The sequence below is a fragment of the Trachemys scripta genome, chromosome 18 (assembly GCF_013100865.1).
Source record: "Trachemys scripta elegans isolate TJP31775 chromosome 18, CAS_Tse_1.0, whole genome shotgun sequence".
Taxonomy (NCBI): Eukaryota; Metazoa; Chordata; order Testudines; family Emydidae; genus Trachemys; species Trachemys scripta.
This window is the reverse complement of record NC_048315.1, coordinates 24,678,806-24,695,807: the sequence shown is the minus strand read 5'-3', so window position 1 is coordinate 24,695,807 and position 17,002 is coordinate 24,678,806. Positions and strand designations below refer to the sequence as shown.

At 59.6% G+C, this 17,002-nt stretch overlaps 1 protein-coding gene across 3 annotated transcripts in view; it reads right to left on the bottom strand.

The window, feature by feature from the left end:
• Positions 1 to 1,963: 1,963 nt before the first annotated feature.
• Positions 1,964 to 17,002, bottom strand: part of HIP1 (huntingtin interacting protein 1) — a 123,354-nt gene continuing 108,315 nt past the window's right edge. For 2 of the 3 annotated variants that reach the window (XM_034752333.1, XM_034752334.1), the window contains exons 14-31: positions 16,192 to 16,375; positions 15,726 to 15,814; positions 15,281 to 15,397; positions 14,886 to 14,987; positions 14,355 to 14,549; positions 13,704 to 13,851; positions 11,136 to 11,222; positions 10,269 to 10,376; positions 10,045 to 10,181; positions 9,600 to 9,710; positions 8,861 to 8,919; positions 6,042 to 6,135; positions 4,802 to 4,902; positions 4,374 to 4,479; positions 3,642 to 3,765; positions 3,354 to 3,415; positions 3,036 to 3,147; positions 1,964 to 2,323 (exon numbers count right to left, since the gene is read on the bottom strand). In XM_034752333.1, coding sequence (XP_034608224.1) covers positions 2,313 to 2,323; positions 3,036 to 3,147; positions 3,354 to 3,415; positions 3,642 to 3,765; positions 4,374 to 4,479; positions 4,802 to 4,902; positions 6,042 to 6,135; positions 8,861 to 8,919; positions 9,600 to 9,710; positions 10,045 to 10,181; positions 10,269 to 10,376; positions 11,136 to 11,222; positions 13,704 to 13,851; positions 14,355 to 14,549; positions 14,886 to 14,987; positions 15,281 to 15,397; positions 15,726 to 15,814; positions 16,192 to 16,375 — 1,947 coding nt within the window. In that variant the 3' untranslated portion in view covers positions 1,964 to 2,312. The remainder of the gene's footprint in view (positions 2,324 to 3,035; positions 3,148 to 3,353; positions 3,416 to 3,641; positions 3,766 to 4,373; positions 4,480 to 4,801; positions 4,903 to 6,041; positions 6,136 to 8,860; positions 8,920 to 9,599; positions 9,711 to 10,044; positions 10,182 to 10,268; positions 10,377 to 11,135; positions 11,223 to 13,703; positions 13,852 to 14,354; positions 14,550 to 14,885; positions 14,988 to 15,280; positions 15,398 to 15,725; positions 15,815 to 16,191; positions 16,376 to 17,002) is intronic. The other variant, XM_034752335.1, reaches the window with a different exon arrangement.

Genomic DNA, 17,002 nt, shown 5'->3' with positions numbered 1-17,002 from the left:
TGGGGGGGCAGCAATGGCTTCTGCGGAGTAGGACACAGACTAGGTCTGAATCGGGCCCGATTATCGCCACTGCTTGAACCAGCTGGTTTTCAAATTAGACACGGGGCACCAACCATCCCAGCCAGAGACCTGTGAGACTGGGCACTGACCCACAGCCACTAGCCCTGGCAGGGGGAGGGGAACTGGCCCTGGGCACTGACCCACAGCCACTAGCCCTGGCAGGGGGAGGGGAACTGGGACTGGGCACTGACCCACAGCCACTAGCCCTGGCAGGGGGAGGGGAACTGGCCCTGGGCACTGACCCGCAGCCACTAGCCCTGGCAGGGGGAGGAGAACCGGCGCTGTGCACCAGGCACCGACCCATAGCCCCTAGCCCTGGCAGGGGGAGGGGGACTGGCCACGCACACGCAAAGGCAAATTCGCCTCCACATCTCACTGCAGTGGGATTCCCATGGGATGAAACGGGCCCTGATTTGCAGGAACTGCCCCAGTGCAGCTGTCCGCTGGGTACGAGCAGCCCAGGACCGCCCGGCTGTGGCAGCAGGGAGGGTATTTCACCGACTCCTTTGTCGGCACTGGCTGAGAGGCAGCACCTGAAAGCCCAGAGCAGGACGGTGTTTTGTTTCTGCTACGGGCAGACTGCCCCTCCATCCCCAGCGGGTGCTGCCTGAGTGGGGAGGGAGGGAGGATCTAAGTGATGGGGTGGCCATGTTCTGAGCAGCTGGCTGGGCTCCCAGGGAGGGGTGAGCTCAGACCCCGGGTTGCCTTTGGATTCGCTGCCTCGAAAGGGGTGAAATGACACAGGCCACCAAGCGTCTTCAGCCTCCTCTGCCCCGTCTAGAAGGGAAGGGAGGTGTTCCCAGGGGTCACTCCTCTGCTTCCATCCCTCGCTTCCCAAGCAAACCCGGCCATGGGCTGCCCCCGCAGGCTCACAGTGCCCAGAAGATACCCAGCTGTGCACAGCAAGGAGGGCACAGAGGCAGCGAAGGGGACCGTGCTTGTTCCAAATTCTAGAGCAGCTTTCTGCTCCGTAGCAGCCCCCGGAGGGCACCGAGGACAGACGCCTGCAGTCTGCACCAGCCATGCTGCTCAGATCAGTGAGGAGAACCGGCAGCTGGGTGCCCTGCAGAGCTCTATTGCAAGCTGGCTGGAGCCAGGGTCCAAGTGCCCCCTTCCCACTGGGCGGGGATCAGAGCCGGTGGGGCGGCCCGGGTAACTCTCCCCGCTGGCAAAGGCAGAGGCTGTGATGGAGCGGCAGGATCTCGGAAAGACGCCTCTCCCTTGCGCCGGGCCAAGCACCTTTGACAGTGGTTTATTGCTGGCACTAACACAGTGATCTGCTCCAGGCACGAGGCTGGGACAGCTCCCTGCTCTGGGGTGGGGATGGGTCGGCTCCCAGGACCAGGCTAAGACCCTCTCCCACCGGGGGTTCAGGGGCTGGCAGGCTGGTAGCTCGGGCGCTGCCCCCACCGGCTGTCTAACACATGGCTTTAAGGGACCAGGGCTCCACTGCCTGCGTGCTGGGGCGCCGCTGACAGCTCCCCGCGGCTGGAGGCTGGCTGCCCTGGGATGGCCCTGTTCGAAGTGCAGTAAGACACTCGTGGATGAGGTGTTCTTGAGGCACGCTGGCCCTCTTCCAGCAGTGAAAGGCACTCGTTGTCCACCCCCCGGGTGCAGCACGCCCCCCACGGGCTCTCAGCTGCATAGGGCCAGCTGAGAACAGCAAGTGGGAGGGGAAGCATGGGGGTGGGGAGGGCGGTGTGCCCAGCACCCAGCACCGAGCCCAGAGCCCGCCCAGCCTCGCCAGCAGGAGAACCAGCTTGGCTGCATTTCCACGCCCCGCCCAGCGCGCCGCTGGCTCTGAACCGGGCTGGCGAAGCACAGTGGGGTCAAAGCCCTAGTACCCCACGCCAGATCGGAGCTGCCGCCGCCAGGGCCCGGGGTGCGTCCTGGCTCGTGTCGCCGAGGCAGAACCGGTTCAGAGTCTGTGCAAGAGCGAACCGAGGTTTACAGTCGGAACCCAAAGCAGCTGCGCTAAACACGCGGGCAGAGTCTGTGTCCCGTGGCTGTGGGGAGCCGGCGCTGCCATGGCTCTGGGCACGTCAGGCCTCCGCCCTTTCTACTTGCCCAGTCGAGGGTGGGGCGGCTGCCCGGCCGGGCGTGCTGGAGGAGGGTCCTTGGGAACGCAGAGGACATGTGCTTCAAGGCGGATTTTGCACCGGTTTATTTTGTATCTTCAGTAAGAGCTGCACCAAGCTGGGTCCCGGCCAACTGAAGGGGCGTCCGTGGGTCGCTGATTCAGGCGTGGGAAGCTACTCTGCAGCTGGAGGGGGAGGAATGCCAGCAAGGGCGGACAGAGGGTCAGAGGGCTCTGGGACTGGGGCTCTCAGGTGTTAGAAGAGAACAAATACTATCCCTGCCAGGCTCTAGGGCCTCCTCCTCAGAGGAAATGTGTGGTCTCCTCAGCCACCGTCCCTGCCCCGCTCCCCACAGCGCCCCCTGCTGGCAGAGGCAGGACTGGAGTAGCTGGAGCTCCCCCACAGCCAGCTCCTGCCCCGCTCCCCACAGCGCCCCCTGCTGGCAGAGGCTAGAAGGGAGTAGCCGGGAGTCACCCTACAGCTCCCACAGCACCCCAAGCGGAAGTCTGTTTTGTGGTGTAATTTCACGGTGCCGTCTAGTGGGTTAAGCAAGGGACGCAGACACTCCTGGGTGCTACTCCCAGCTCAGACTCTTCGGGTGGCCCTGGGCAAACCACAACCCCTCTGCCTCAGTTTCCTCCATGAGGACTGTGGGCTAATGATCCCTGACCCCTGCGTCCCGGGGCGGGTGTTTTCCAGCAGGGACAGATGCTGCAGGAGGCCCCAGGAAAGGCAGTGGTGCTGCTGCCTGGGCTTGTATCAGATTTCTCCAGGGTACCAGGGAAAGAGGCAGGGAGTGAATCCTCCCAGCTGGTCTGCTTCCTGCCCCCTGCCACCCCCGGCTGAGCTCAGGTTGTACGCTTCCCTGCCCCCCCGCCCCCATCCCCGGGCACTTACCGTCCTCATCCCAGCCCTCCGCCACGCCCGCTAGCTTATAATGCTTCTTGCGGAGTTCTCCCAGCTTCTGGCGCTCCTTCTGCAGCTGGTTTTCCAGCTCCAACACTCGCACCTAGTGGGGAAGGAGAAGGCCTTCTCATCACCTAGGCCAGTAGCTGGGCCTCCCCACCCCCACCCCATCCTGGGACTCTCCCCAGCCTCTCTGAGCCACCCTCAGCTCCCCAACAGCGTCTGTCTGCTAAACCCGCCCTCGTTAACCCTCAACAGGCCAGAAACAATGGTGCAGGCTTTAGCCAGCCTAAGAGACGATGCCCCTACCTGCGAGTCCATTTCCTGCCGCTTGATCTGAGTTAGTGTCATGCTGGAGAAGTCCATACTGTCTGCGGGGGAAGAACAGACGAGTTGTACCGGTTAGGAGCTGTTCCCCTGCGCCCAGGACTCCCCCGGACGCGGTGCTGAGCACACCGAGAGGAAGGATGGGCCCGATGGGCGAACAGGAGACAGTGAAATGGGAGGGGCTCTGATCTGCACAGTGGCTGGAGAAGTGACGAGCCCTTTAGGGAAGCTGGGCAGAGATTCCCCCACCCAGATGGGCCTGGCACTCACCTTTCTCCTCAATCTGAGACTTCCCTGACTTGGTGGAGGCCACCACCCCGGCGGTGGCCTGGTTGACTCCTCGCGATGCCTGCCGGAGCCTGGCCAGGTTAGCGCTGTCCTTATCCGCTTTCACCTGCCGGATCAAAGAGAAGGGTCACACGCGCCGGGAAAGGAAACAACCCGTCTGCTGGGCTGGCTCCAGGGGCCGTGTGATCACAGCACTGCACGCTCAGTGCTCCGGGGAGCCGCCAGGAGCCCAAAGCCACGTCAGTGGCTAGCACACAGGGCCAGACCGAGGCCTGCCACTGAGCTGGTGGGGGGAGGGTGTAAAGAGCCTCCTCTTTGCACAGGAGGATCGCTCACCAAGAGCAAGGATTGTGTGGGGATGGGAGTCGTACCGCTACCCCCGCCCCCCAGGGGTGGGAGTCGTACCGCTTGCCCCACCCCCGCCCCAGGGGGAGGAGTCGTGCCACTAGCCCCACCCCCTGCCCCAGGGGGAGGAGTTGTGCCACTAGCCCACAGTGAGTAGCTGACTTTGGGGGTTTGGTGTTCTCACTTGCTTGCTCCAGCATCCATGCTCTGAGCACAGGAGCTGACCAGGGGACAGTCCACGGGGTATCAAGTGGCCACTCCTCCCACCCCCACCACTGGAGCCCCCTATTCCAAGCAGGCAAGCTGGCTGGCACCTCACACATAAGACCAGGCTGTTTACAGAGGAGAGCGGCTGGGCAAAGCTCCTACCTTGGAGGCAGCCACCAACTGGGCAGTGCTAGCCGCGATCTCATGAGAGCACACCATCAGTTCCTCGAATTTGCCTTTTCCTTGCACCACCAGGTCAGCGGCGTCACTGTGGAAGGCAGCAGATGGAGCGGCTGGGACCCCAATGTGCAGGCAACACCAGAAAACCCACGCTCTCCCCAGCCTGGACAAGGGATGCCATCGTGGCACTCAGCTCCCCAGAGCCGAGGCACTGGTAGGGCACAGGCCTGCCCCCAGCTCTCTGGCAGCGGTTCACTGGGCATCACACGGAAACTCATGGGAGGGACTCAGCCGGGACTGGCACTGAACTTCCCAGTGACTTCACACGTTCACCGCCCATCTCAGACCCCCGAGTGTCTCGCTCACAGTCCCCACAATGCGAAGCCACCGCTGCCCCAATGGGCACTTACACCATGACGGTGGCTCCCCAGCCCACGGCTTTGGACGCTGAGATCAGGCCCTCCGTCCAGCGGGAATTCCTGGCGTAGAACTCCTTGGGGGACGCTGCGCCCTGTCGTTCAAAGGAGAAACGCTCAAGGGTCACGCATGGGAGGCCGCGGAGCGGCAGACGCAGCTCAGTCGCTCTGGCCCCTAGCTAGCCCTGCCTTGTCCCTAGCCCGCGGGGATGGTGATCGGGCTGGGGAGAAGCACCATGGTCGAGGAGGAGGAAGAGTCAGGAGCTCCCAGAGCAGCTAGGGCGGAGGTTTGTGGAAGAAGTTGAGCAGTAACCCGGGCAGAGTTTATGTCCCAGACACACGGACCCAGGAGTGAGGACTCCATGGACAGCAGCCCTTCCGTGGCAGCGGGGAGGGGTTTCCAGCCTTCAGCTCTCTGACCAGCCTGCCCTGGCCTACAGTTCTGCTTCGCCTCGGCTCTCCTGGCCACCCAACCCCTGGATCCTGCTTCACTCCTCTTCTAAACCCCGACTTGCTTCTCTGGGGAGGTCCCTGCCACGGCTCAGAGCAGCATGTCGTCTGTCAGACCCTCAGGACCCAGCCCTGAGCGCCCCGCTGCCACTCGCAGCAGGAGACTCAATGGAGCCGGGGAACCTCGCCCCAAATCGAAGGATGCTGCCAGCCATGGAAAGACCGTGGTGTCTAAGGCCAGCGGGTCCCCCAGCTGCTTCGGCTGCCACAGTAGGCTCCCCATCACTCCCTTAGCGATAAGTGTCTATTGGCTCTGTGGCCATTCCATTCAATTGCATTCAAACCCGCCACGGCTGGGGAAGCCGCTGCAGGGCAGGTCCGGACCCACACCGCTCAGGGCGGGGACAGACTCTGACGGGCGCAGCAGAGGTCTTGGCCTCGCTCTTTGGGAACCGGATCTCTCCCAAACATCTCTGGAGCATGAAGTTGGCCATGTTGGAAAGTGCCTCTGGGCTTCTACTAACAGCCAGGTTCCAGGCTGGTGCCCCCCACTTCCGGTAGCTGGCTCCATAACTACAGGGTGTGTGGAGCTCACACTCCCAGATCTTGAGGAAACACCTCTCTCTGGCGCTCTGAATTAGTGGCCTCCAGCTACTGTGGAGACCCTAATCTGCCCCAGCTGCCAGAGAAGGCTGGGAGCTGGTGTTAGGCCACGGAGTGACTGACACAGGGCTGCCAAGAGCAGCTCTCCCAGTGGGTGCATGCTAGCGAGTGCCCTGCTTACCCTTCCGCTCTCCACAATCTCCCTCTGGAGATCCTTAGAAGCCAGGACTAGCACCTGGATAGCCTGCATCAGGTCCGTGCAGGAGCCCAGAATCCTGCAAGAGAGAAAGGCAGCTCGCGAGAAGGCAGGGAACAAACAGGCTAAAGAATATTTAGCTAAGTTAGATGTAATCAAGTTGGCAGAGCCTGATGAAATTCATCCTAGGGCACTTGAGGAACCATCAGGATTATTTTTGAGACCTCCTGGAGGAGAGGCCCCCCCGAGGACCGGAGAAGGGCAAATATAGCATCTGGCTTTAACAAGGGGAACAAAGAGGACCTGGGGGATTATAGATCACTCAGCCTAACTTCAGTACCTGGACAGATACTGGAACAACTTATTAAACAATCCATTTGTAAGCGCCTAGAGGATACTAGGGTTATAAGGAGTAGCCAGCATGGATTTGTCCTGGATAAATCCTGCCAAACCAATCGAATGTCCTTTTCTGACAGGGCTACTGGCCTACGGGGCATGGGGTAAGCAGTAGATGTGATACATCTCAATTTGGGTCAGGCTTTTTACACAGTCCCACATGACATTCTCCTGAGCAAGCTAGACCGGTGGTTCTCAACCAGTGGTATGTATACCCCTTGGGGTACGCAGAGGAATTCCAAGGGTACATCAACTCATCTAGTTATTTGCTTAGTTTTACAACAGGCTACATAAAAAGCACTAGCGAAGTCAGTACAAACTAGAATTTCAGACGGACAAAAGGAGGAAGTAAACAATTGGTCAGTACTAGTGTGGCTGCGACACTTGTATTTTTATGTCTGATTTTGTAAGCAAGTCGTTTTTAAGTGAAGTGAAACTTGGGGTACACAAGAGAAACCAGACTCCTGAAAGGGGTACAGTAGTCTGGAAAAGTCGAGAACCACTGACCTAGAGAAATGTGGTCTAGATGAAATTACTATCAGGTGGGTGCACAACTGGTTGGAAGACTGTACTCAAAGAGTAGTTATCAATGGTTTGCTGTCAAACTGGGAGGGCATATCTAGTGGGGTCCCGCAGTGGTCAGCCCTGGGTCTGGTACTATTCTATATTTGCATTAATGACTTGGGTAATGGAGAGCTTATAAAACCTGCAGATGACACCAGGCTGGGAGAGGTTGTAAGCTCATTGGACAACAGGATTAGAATTCAAAACAAAATGGAGAACTGATCTGAAATGAACAAGATGAAATTCAATATTGACAAGTGCAAAGTACCGCACTTAGGAAAGAAAAATCAAATACACAACTACACACTGGGGAATAACTGGCTAGGCTGCAGCATTGCTGAAAAGCACCTGTGGTTTTAGTGGAACACAAACTGAATATGAGTTAATGTGATGCAGCTGTGAAAAAGGCGAATATCATTTTGGGGTGTTTTAACCGGAGTGTTGTATGTAAGACTGAGGAGGTAATTCTCCCTCTCTGCTCAGCTGGAACGCTGGGTCCAGTTCTGGGCCCCGCGCTTTAGGAAAGATGTGGACAAACTGGAGAGAGTCCAGAGAACAGCAACAAAAATGCTCAAAGGTTGAAAACCTGATGTGTGAGGAAAGGTTAGAAAACTGGGCATGTTTAGTCTGGAGAAAAGGAGACTGAGAGGGGACCTGATACATTCTTCAAATACATTAAGGGCTGCTACAGAGGCCGGTGCTCAGTCCTTCTTCATCCATTGAAGGAACGAAAAGAAGCAACGGGCTTACTCTGCAGCCAGGGAGACTTAGGTTCGATATTAGGAAAATGTTTCTAGTTCTCAGGGTGGTTAAGCTCTGGAACAGGCGTCCCAGGGAGGCTGTGGAATCCCCGTCACTGGTGGCTTTTAGGAACAGGTTGGACAAACACCTGTCAGGGCTGGTCAGTGCAGGGGGCTGGACTGAGGACCTTCCAGTCCTACATTGCTACCACTAGGTAAAAAGCGAATTCCCAGTCACACCCTCATGGCTCCACAGACTCCCCTCCCACAACAGTCAGACTGGCAGGAAAGACAGTGCCCATGGGGCTCCTCTGCTGGGCACACTCCCAAGCACCGCCCACTCGGAGGGCGAGCACCCGGCAACATCACCCTCCCCTCACGACGGGATCCTCAGTGCCCTCAGCCCGCTGCGAGCGAGGAGGGCTCCGGCGGGCAGGCGCTCTGAGGGGGCGCGCTCGTTCCCTCGGGGTGGAATTCCCCATTGGGTCGAGGGTGCCTAGGCCTTGTTCTGGTGCCATGCATGGGGAGCTCCCCCACAGCCAGTGCTGCCAGCAAACACGGGGCTCGCCCTCAAACAGCGCACCAGAGATTGTGGCTACATGCCTGGCCGTGTGGGCATTGAGGCTTGGATACTGTGTGCCTCGCAGCGGTACCAGCGCTGCAACACACGGCGGGGGGCCTGCGGGGAGCACGCTCCCCCCGATAGCCTCCCCACTTTCCCTGGAACATAGCGAGGTCGTGGGAAACCCCAAGCGCTTTTGTCTTTATTACAAGCACCGCTGGCCCTTCCCCCTGCCGTTCCTCTTGTTGTATGTAGCATCTCCCTTTGCTTTCACTGCCTGACTGTGACGTTTTAATGGTTTTACTGTTGCTCAGCATGAATCAGCCCTTGCACCATGCTTCACAGGCAGAAGCCCTCCCAGCCACGCTGGGCACCAGGCCAGGGCCACAATCCCTGTTTGCAGAGGCAGGCAAACAGTCCCCTCGCAAGTCAGCGGCGGGCTCGGCATTAGAACTCTGCAGTTCCTGTGCTCACAGCACCAGCCCACGGAGCCGCTCTGACTGCGGACAGCAAGCCGGGGTAGATCTTGGCTTTGTACTAACCTCTCATTGACCTCCAGCTTGACCCCGGTGTCCCCAGCCCGAGACTTGCTGAGCATATCCTGTTTAGAGCGACAGAGCCATGCTGTGAAACTCATGGTCAGGGTGTGCGCGTGCGCGGACACACGGTTACACAGGACAAGGCAGATTCTCATCTATCACCAAGCCCACCCACGGCCCCTATCACCCCACATGGGGACCAGCTCCAGGCGCTGTGACAGAGCCCACGGCAAGGGCCTACAAGCCACATTCCCTCGCCTCACTGCTCTCCTGCAGCTCGACCTGCAAGCGCTTTCCTGAGCTGATGGCACCGGGCTGCACACCTGAGCAGAGCTCGAGGGGGCAGGAGATGGGAGACGGGTCTGGAGCAGCCCTCCAAAGGCTCCGATTCTGCCAGTGCAGCATTAGCCTGTGGTGCTGCAGTGGGCCCGGGCCCACAAGGGAACATACCAGATTCCAGCCGCTAACACCACTGGCTGCAACACCTGGCCGGTCAGCGACCTCCGGTGGGTGCAGCTCCCCGAGACAAGCAGGAGTCTGGGAGGCTCCTGGTGGGGCAGCTTTCGGTTGCTCAGTGTGGGCTACTGACTGGCTGGAGCCTGCCCCGTGGCGTCTGTGTGGCCCTTGCTGTGCTGCTTTGGTGACCCCGGGGCCGCTGGTCTGCGTCACCGCAGGGCAGGGGTTGCTGGGAGTGAAGGAACAGCCCCCCCCATCCCTCACCCAAGCCACTCTCCGGTCTCACCTCTATCCTGGCAACTGCCATCTCGACAGCTGCTGACGTAGCTGCCATCTCCTTGTCCACCAGGTCCCCCAGCTCCTCCTGCTCGACGTCCAGGCCTTTGGGCCGAAGCTCCTGGGAGGAGAACTCAGGAGAGTGAACGGCTGAGCAGGAAGGGGCAGCGGAGGGCTGAAAGGCAGGCCACACACACTGACACAGCCAAGTCAGAGGGGGACGGGACACAGAGCAGGGCAGACACATATCCCAGGAGTTCCCCTCTTGGACTGTAGAGACCCTCAACCCCGCCCCAGAGGGATCCTCCCAACCCCCTTCTTGCTGCCCACTGCCCACTCTGGAGCAGTCAGTCTCCTACAGCCCTGTCCTAGGCCGCAGCCGCTCAGTACGCGACAGGCCCCCCTGCCCAGAGAGGGGTCTGACTCCAGCTCGTTCCAGTCCCCAGCCCTCTCACCTCTCCGATGGCGCTGATTCGGCTCAGGCAGTTTCTCACGGCGGTGCAGTCGGCGCCCCCCAGGGAGGCCTCATCTTTCAGGGCACCAAGGTAGCTCAGGGCCTCGCTCCCGCACTGCTTACACATCTCCGACAGCACTGAAACCAGCCGGGCAAGAGCCGGTGAGGAAGGCAGGAGCGCCCAGCGGGAACAGCCCCACCCCTTGCCCCGGCAGGGATACTTACGGTCAGCAGGCTCCATAGGGACCATGTGGGAGGTGGCGCTGCCCTGCAAGATGGTGTCGCTGATGAGGTGGGCAAACAGGGCCACGCATGGCAGTAGGCTGCTTACGTCTGCTGGCAAAGGAGACAGAAGGGGGAGACGGCCCCTGCTAAGTCACTGGCCACCTCAGCGGTTCAACCAGCCCCATCGCTGCCCTCTCAGTCCCTCAGGCAAACAAGACTCGCGAGTTTGAGAGAGTCAGATTCAAAGGGAGCTGAGCAGGGATGTTCCTCACCCCCCCCACGGCACCAGAGCCAGGCGCAGACCCAGCCCTGAGCCCTCACTCGCCACAGCTCAGAGATCCCCTTCCCAGGACGATGTCCGCAGCAGCCGTGTGTGCACACGCCGTCAAGCGTCAGGTCAGTACAGGCCTGGAGGGCGTGTGCAGCCCCAGTGCACGTGGCCTCGCTGCGGCTTCGGGAACTACAGCCCAGCTCCCTCTCGACTCAGTTTCCCCCAGTCTGCACTGCAACTGAGCTAGCTGCTGCCCTGCCGCGGCCGGGGGACCCAAGGGCTGCTGTCGCTTTGTTTCTTGGGTGCTGCGGGAAGGGGGAAGGGTCAAGGGCATCGTGGGACATGCTGAGAGCAGGGCTCCAAGAGGGGGCGCTGTGTCCCTCACACACACGGGTGGCCCGTGGGCTGCGGGGTCTGAGGCTTGGCACGTCAGGAAGGAGAGAGGATGGGATCTTCTGGAGGGACCCCTGTGGAAGCCCCCACCATTCGCTCTACCAGCACTCCTCAGCCCTGAGCAGCCCCTGCCGACGGCGTGCAGAGGAAGGTGCACTGTGAGCCCGCAGTGAGGGGGCTCAAGGCCCCGGCAGCTCTCTCACCTGAGCGGTTGGAAAGGTATTTGCCATGCGCGCCCTGGAGCCGCTCTATGCAGTCGGAGGCAGCCAACGTTCTGCACAGGAGATAATCTGCATACACAAGAGAGACCCAGAAGGAACTCAGCGGTCTGCGCAGAGTCCGGGGCTACACACAGACTCATCCCCTGCCCATCCATGTGCTGCCAATACTGCCCCAGGGGCTCCCGCGCAGAGCCTGCCCCTGAGTTACAAGAAACCCCCAGACTGAGCAGTGGAGAGTGCTGCCCAGAGGGGCTGGGCTCTGCGATCCAGTCCCTGGTTCCCCCAGTTACACAACGAAACCCCCTAAAAACCAGAGGAGAGGGAGACAGCACCGCACGGCCAGTCAGCTCCAGCTGGCTGCATTTTGCTCCTGCCACCCGCCGGAGCAGAGCACAGCACTCGGCACGGGCGCTCTGGAGCAGGGGCAAAGGGAAAGGCCCTGCAGGGAGTCTGCCCGCCTCTGGGGAATACTGGACTTCAGTGCATTGGGGTCCTTTCCAAAGGCAAAACGTTTGCTCTCCAGAAGAGTTACTACGAGCCCTGAGGAGATATCGCTTCGGACAGGGCTCCCCAGTACGGGGGTGGCAGCAGGGGTGGGACTCCATCACGGGAAGGGCGGTCACCCCAACCTTCCCTGCAGGCTGGGGCAGAATATGAACAAAGGGCTCCTGAGAGCCGCCACCCCACCCCTGCTCCTGGCCTCCTGATTTCTGCCCTCAGCCAAATCTCCACACTATGGCTGGAGCCCCCTCCTTTTACTCCTGAGGGCATTCTGCGACAAAAAATTAAAAATTTTGCACACAATATTTTAAAATTCTGCAAAATTCTGCACGTTTTATTTGTCAATAAATAAATGCAGAGGCTCCAGCAGGACAGTGGGGAGCACAGGGCACTGGCTGCACGAAGGTGGGAGATCTCTGTGCCGCTCCCCCACCCCGGGACACGGACACAGCGGTGAGGCTGCACCTGACCCTGACACAGCACAAGACCTGGGCCTGCCCCAGAAACACCTTGGGGTCCTGCCCTGCTGCGCTATGTGCATCAAGCGTGGGGCAGGCAGGCTCAGCCAGGCAGGATCCAAGTGTGAAGGGGCTCAGTGTGGAGGGATCCAGGTGTAGGACGAGAAAATTCTATGTGGGACAATCTGGTTGCAGGCAGCTCAGTGGGGGGTCTAGGTGTGGGGGGGAGCTGGATGCACAGAGGCTTGTTGGGGGGGTTCCAGGTGCAGGAGCAATGGGTCTCTGCAGGGGCTTCCAGGTGAAGGTGGTTGGGGCTCAGCAGAGGGGTCTAGGTATGAGGATCTCAGCAGGGGGATCTGGGTGCTGGAGAAGTGAGGCTTGGTGGGGTGGGGGTCTGGGTGCAGCTAGTTGGGGGTCAGTGGTGTGGGGGTCTGGATGTGGGGGCTCATGGTGATGCAGAGGGGTGGGGCTCATCAGGGTGGGGGTTTGAGAACAGGGAGTTCAGTGGGAGGTGGTCTGGGTGCAGGGGGGCTCCAGATGCAGGGGTTGAGGTTCAGTGGGGTGGGGTTCGGGTATGGAGGGCTAGGGGGGTTCTGGGTGTACGGGGTGAGGGTTGGCGGGGGTGTCTGGGTATGGGAGGTCCGGATGCATGGGGGTTGGACGGATGGGGGAGCAGCTCCCCATACAGTGACCCCTCCCCCTGCAGTTGAGGAGCAATGCGGGCAGCAAACGGGAAGATGCTGGCTTCCTGGAGCTGGGGGAGGTTTCTGCGGGTGGGTCTGACGTAGCCCCAGCCACTCCTTGCAGGGGAAGAGGAAGTCCCATCCTGTCCTGCTTCCAGTCCAGCTGGGACTAGCAGCTGATCCCAGCTCAGGGTAGGAGCCACTGGCTGGGGTGTCCCCAGCCCTGTGGTGATTTCTCTCTTCGCCGGCTGCCTGAAACAATATACCTGTGTAGCTAGGGAGTGGGGCATGACTGCTCTTGCAGCTTCCCTTTGCTTCCCTGTCAGAAAGGGATTTTTCTGCGGGGAAGCAGAGAAATCTGCGGGGGACATAAATTCTGCGCACACGCAGAGGTGCAGAATTACCCCAGGAGTAGCCTTTGCACCCATCTGTGCTGAAGATTTTAGGGAGGGACAGGAAATGATTCCTTGGGAAATGCCCCGAATGTAACTGACTCAGTTTACTGGACGCACATGGGTCTGTATGTGCACACACACACTCTGTGCAACTCCAGAGCTATGGAACACTTGGTGAGACACCCCTGAAATACCTGGCACTGGCCAAGCACCACCTGGGTGAGGGTGAGTGGGGTTATGACCCTGGAAGCTGCAGTCAGTGGCACTAGCTCTGGGCCAGCTCAGCTGCCTGGGAGCAGTCCCAAGGCTTTATCCTCAGCAGTTCCTAGGGGAGGCATGTGGCTCGCCAGACACTGACTGAATTCCAGGCCGGTGCCCCCTGAGTGGCACCCAACCCCAATTCATAAGAGCTTTCACGCCGTGTGTGAGAGCAGCTAGAGGTCAGTGCAGCTGGATACACCCAGCAGGGGGAGGAGCCAGCCCAACCCTGACGGCAGGGCAGCTAGGCCATACCTGCAGAGCTCGTGCAGCTGATGTGGGCGGGGTCGTCGAGTCGGTTCAGGGAGTCCTGCACCATCTGCTCTGCCTCCTGCACCGTGCACTGCAGCAAGGCAAACTGCTCATCCAGGAGCTGCTGCTGGAGGGCTTGCTCACGGCTCTCCTGAGGGACAGGCAAAGAGAGGAGAGAGGTCAGGGCCTTCCCAAGCCCCAGCCAGGCCACCCTGGCACCCAGGAGGCTCTGGGCAAGAACGGCAAGGCCACTGACATGCCAGAGCCATGTCATTGAAAGAGTAAGGGCCGTCCCTGGCTGCTCTGGCCCCAGTTCCTTCCAGCAGGAGGAAAGGGGGCAGAGGGGGACCAAAACGCCACACCCATGGGGTGTTCCCCATATCTTTGCATTTAAGGAAGAACAGTTTGAAGCTGTCAGTTCCTAGCATGCAATGCTCCATTTTGACCCGAGCAACCAAGCAAGGAGGAGTCCAACAGCACAGCATGCTGGGACATGCGGCCTCTGCAGATCACAGCTCCACGGCATTTCACACAAGAGCTGCCTTGGACTCCTGTCAATGCACGGGGTGAAGTCAGGGTGCCCAGGGGATGGAGTGTGGCTGTTGCAATGTTGCTGCCCACCTTGGGCACCCCCAAACTGGCAGACAGGAGTACCTTCTCTCCCAGCCGGGTCTGCAGTGTCTCCAGCGTTTTACTGCTGCTCTCCTTCTCGCTGTCTAGAGTGTCCTTCAGCTGCTGCAACTCGGTTTGCAATGCCGCCACCTCCTGGCTGCGCTGGGCCACTGCCACCACCAGGGTGTCCCTCTCCTGCTCCAAGCTCGCTGTCCTGGTGCTACGCTCTGCTTCCGACTGCAGGGCAAAGGGAACAGAGGGAGGAACGAGAAGAGAAAAGATGAGGGTGGACCAAGCGCCCTCATTCTGGGATCCCGCCTCCCCTACTATATTCCAAAATTAAACCACCTCAGAGCCCGGTGTGCTGGGGCAGCGAGTTCCTGCTGCCCGCGATGCTGGCACTGCTCCCAGCGCAGCGAGACAGCCCGTCCCGCTGGCAGGCTGTGCACAGCCAGACTTACCAGTAGATACCCACTTACACTGCTGCTCCACAAGCAGCACACATCCAGCCAGGGCGTGGGGCCAGACCGAGTCTCAGAGGAAGAGTTCTCACTGAGGGAAGCACGTGCTCACCTGTAAACTGGATTTCAGAGTGCTTTGGAGGGCCTGCTGCTCCTGCTTGCTGGCTGTGAGCTCTCTCTTCAAGGTTTCCAAGACCTCTGCGTGTTCCTGAGCCTGCAGACAGAGCAGAAGTAACCCTTGAGTGTGCACATCACAGGGTGGCACTCCTTGCCCCTGGGCTGTTCGTTACCCACTGCAGACCTGAGCTGAGAGCTCAGGATCTGATTACATCACCAATCTGCAGCCTTCTCCCCTCACTCCTCGCTTGTACCGTCCCGTGGGCACAACGCTGTAGACCTGTCTACTGCACGGACTCCCTCACGCTGGGATCTAACCCGCCCAGTACCCCCAGCTGACACTCCCACGCTCCGGGCCTTCCCTGCTCCGCTCTGCACACTCGGACTCACCTTCCTCTGGGCCTGCTCGCTCACGCGCTGGAAGGAGTCCTCTAACTCTTTCTTCTCCCGCTCCACATCGCCTTGGGCCTGTCTCGCTACCGTTACCTGCTTGGTGACCTCTGCGTTCTGGGGAACATCAGCAAGAACTCATCAGCTGCGTCAGCCCCTGCTCGTCACCCACCCAGTCACTGGACGGGGCCGATGCCTCACCTCTGCCCCATCCTGCTCTCAGAGCACAATCCTGTTCCCTGGTGTGGGGTAGGGGTAGGGGATTCCCCACGGGGGATCTTCGCCCACTAGCCTCCGGAACAACAGCAGAGCTGCTCGACACAGGGCACGATGGCCCATGGATCTACAGTGGCAGATCCCTGCTACTCCTGGGCATGAGAACTAACCCAAAGCCAGCAGGAGGCTTGGCAGGGGTGGAATGCAGGAGAGGGGAGCCGGGCCCTACCTTGCGCAGCAGGTCAGCATGGTTCTGCACCAGCTCGCTGTACTTCTCCTTCAGCTTGGTGTACCGCTGTTCGTTAGCCTGCGCCTTCCCTGCAACACAGACACACACAGGGTGAGCGACCTGGGAACACACGTGCCAAGGACGTCTCCCAAGGAAAATCCCGTCTCACTAGGGCAAATGAGTCACCCCATTCCTATAGCTATTCCAGCTGTGAAACATGGGTCCCCACAGCACCCCCTGCTGAGGGAGCCCGGGACTGGAGTGATCTGGAGCTCCGGCCTCCAGCCAGCCTGCCCCCGACAGCACCCCCTGCTGAGGGAGCCTGGGATTGGGGTGGTCTGGATCTCCCCCCACAGCCAGCCTGCCATGCTCCCTGTTGATAGAGGCTGGGGCTGGAGTAGCTGCAAGCAGCAGAGGCTGGGCTGGGGACTCAGGGGCAGCCCCCAAAGCAGAGGTCTCTCCTCACTCTCAATCTCCGTCAGGCTCCTCTGGGCTTTCTCAGTGTCCTCCCACTGCTTCTTCAGCTCCTCCAGCTCGGTGTGCAGGAAATCGCTCTCGTCCAGGGCCTGCTGCTTGAGGTGCTGCTGCTCCGCTAGCTCTGCCTCCAGCTCGCTGATCCGGCCCCTCAGCTGCACCCCTAGGCGATGGCTCTGCAGGGCACCAAGGGGTGGGTCAGACCCTTCTAGCCCCAGCTGCCCTTTGAAAGGACAGTCTGAAACACCGCTCTGACACTGCTGTAGCAAATTAGACCTGGGCCAGCCAATCAAAGTGCCCAAGGCCCACAATTCCTTAGAAACCATTAACAAAAGCACCAGCCACTCAGCACGCAGGGATTCTGTGGTGCGTTATAAAACAACAGCACTCGTGTAATAACTGAATGGGGGAGCTCCCTTATAGACACCTAGCCAGCCAGTTGGCTGCAAAATCCTTCTCGGTGTCTATCCTCTGCTTGCTTTACCTGTAAATGGTTAACAAGCCCACAGGTAAAAGAAAGGGAGTGGGCACCTCACCAAAAGAGCCAATGGGCAGGTAGAACTTTTAAAATTGGGAAAGAAACTTTCCCTTTGTCTGTTGTTCTCTGGGCTGCAGGGATGGAGCAGGAATGCGGTGTAAGGTTTGACCCAGGTATGAAAATTCATCTTCCATACCTAGAAGAAATGATGTGGATAGGGAATGTTTAGTTAGATGCGATCAGGATTATTTCTTATTTTGGCTTGTGGCTCTCCTTTGTGCTAACCCCAGATGCTTTTCTTTGCTTGTAACCTTTAAGCTGAACC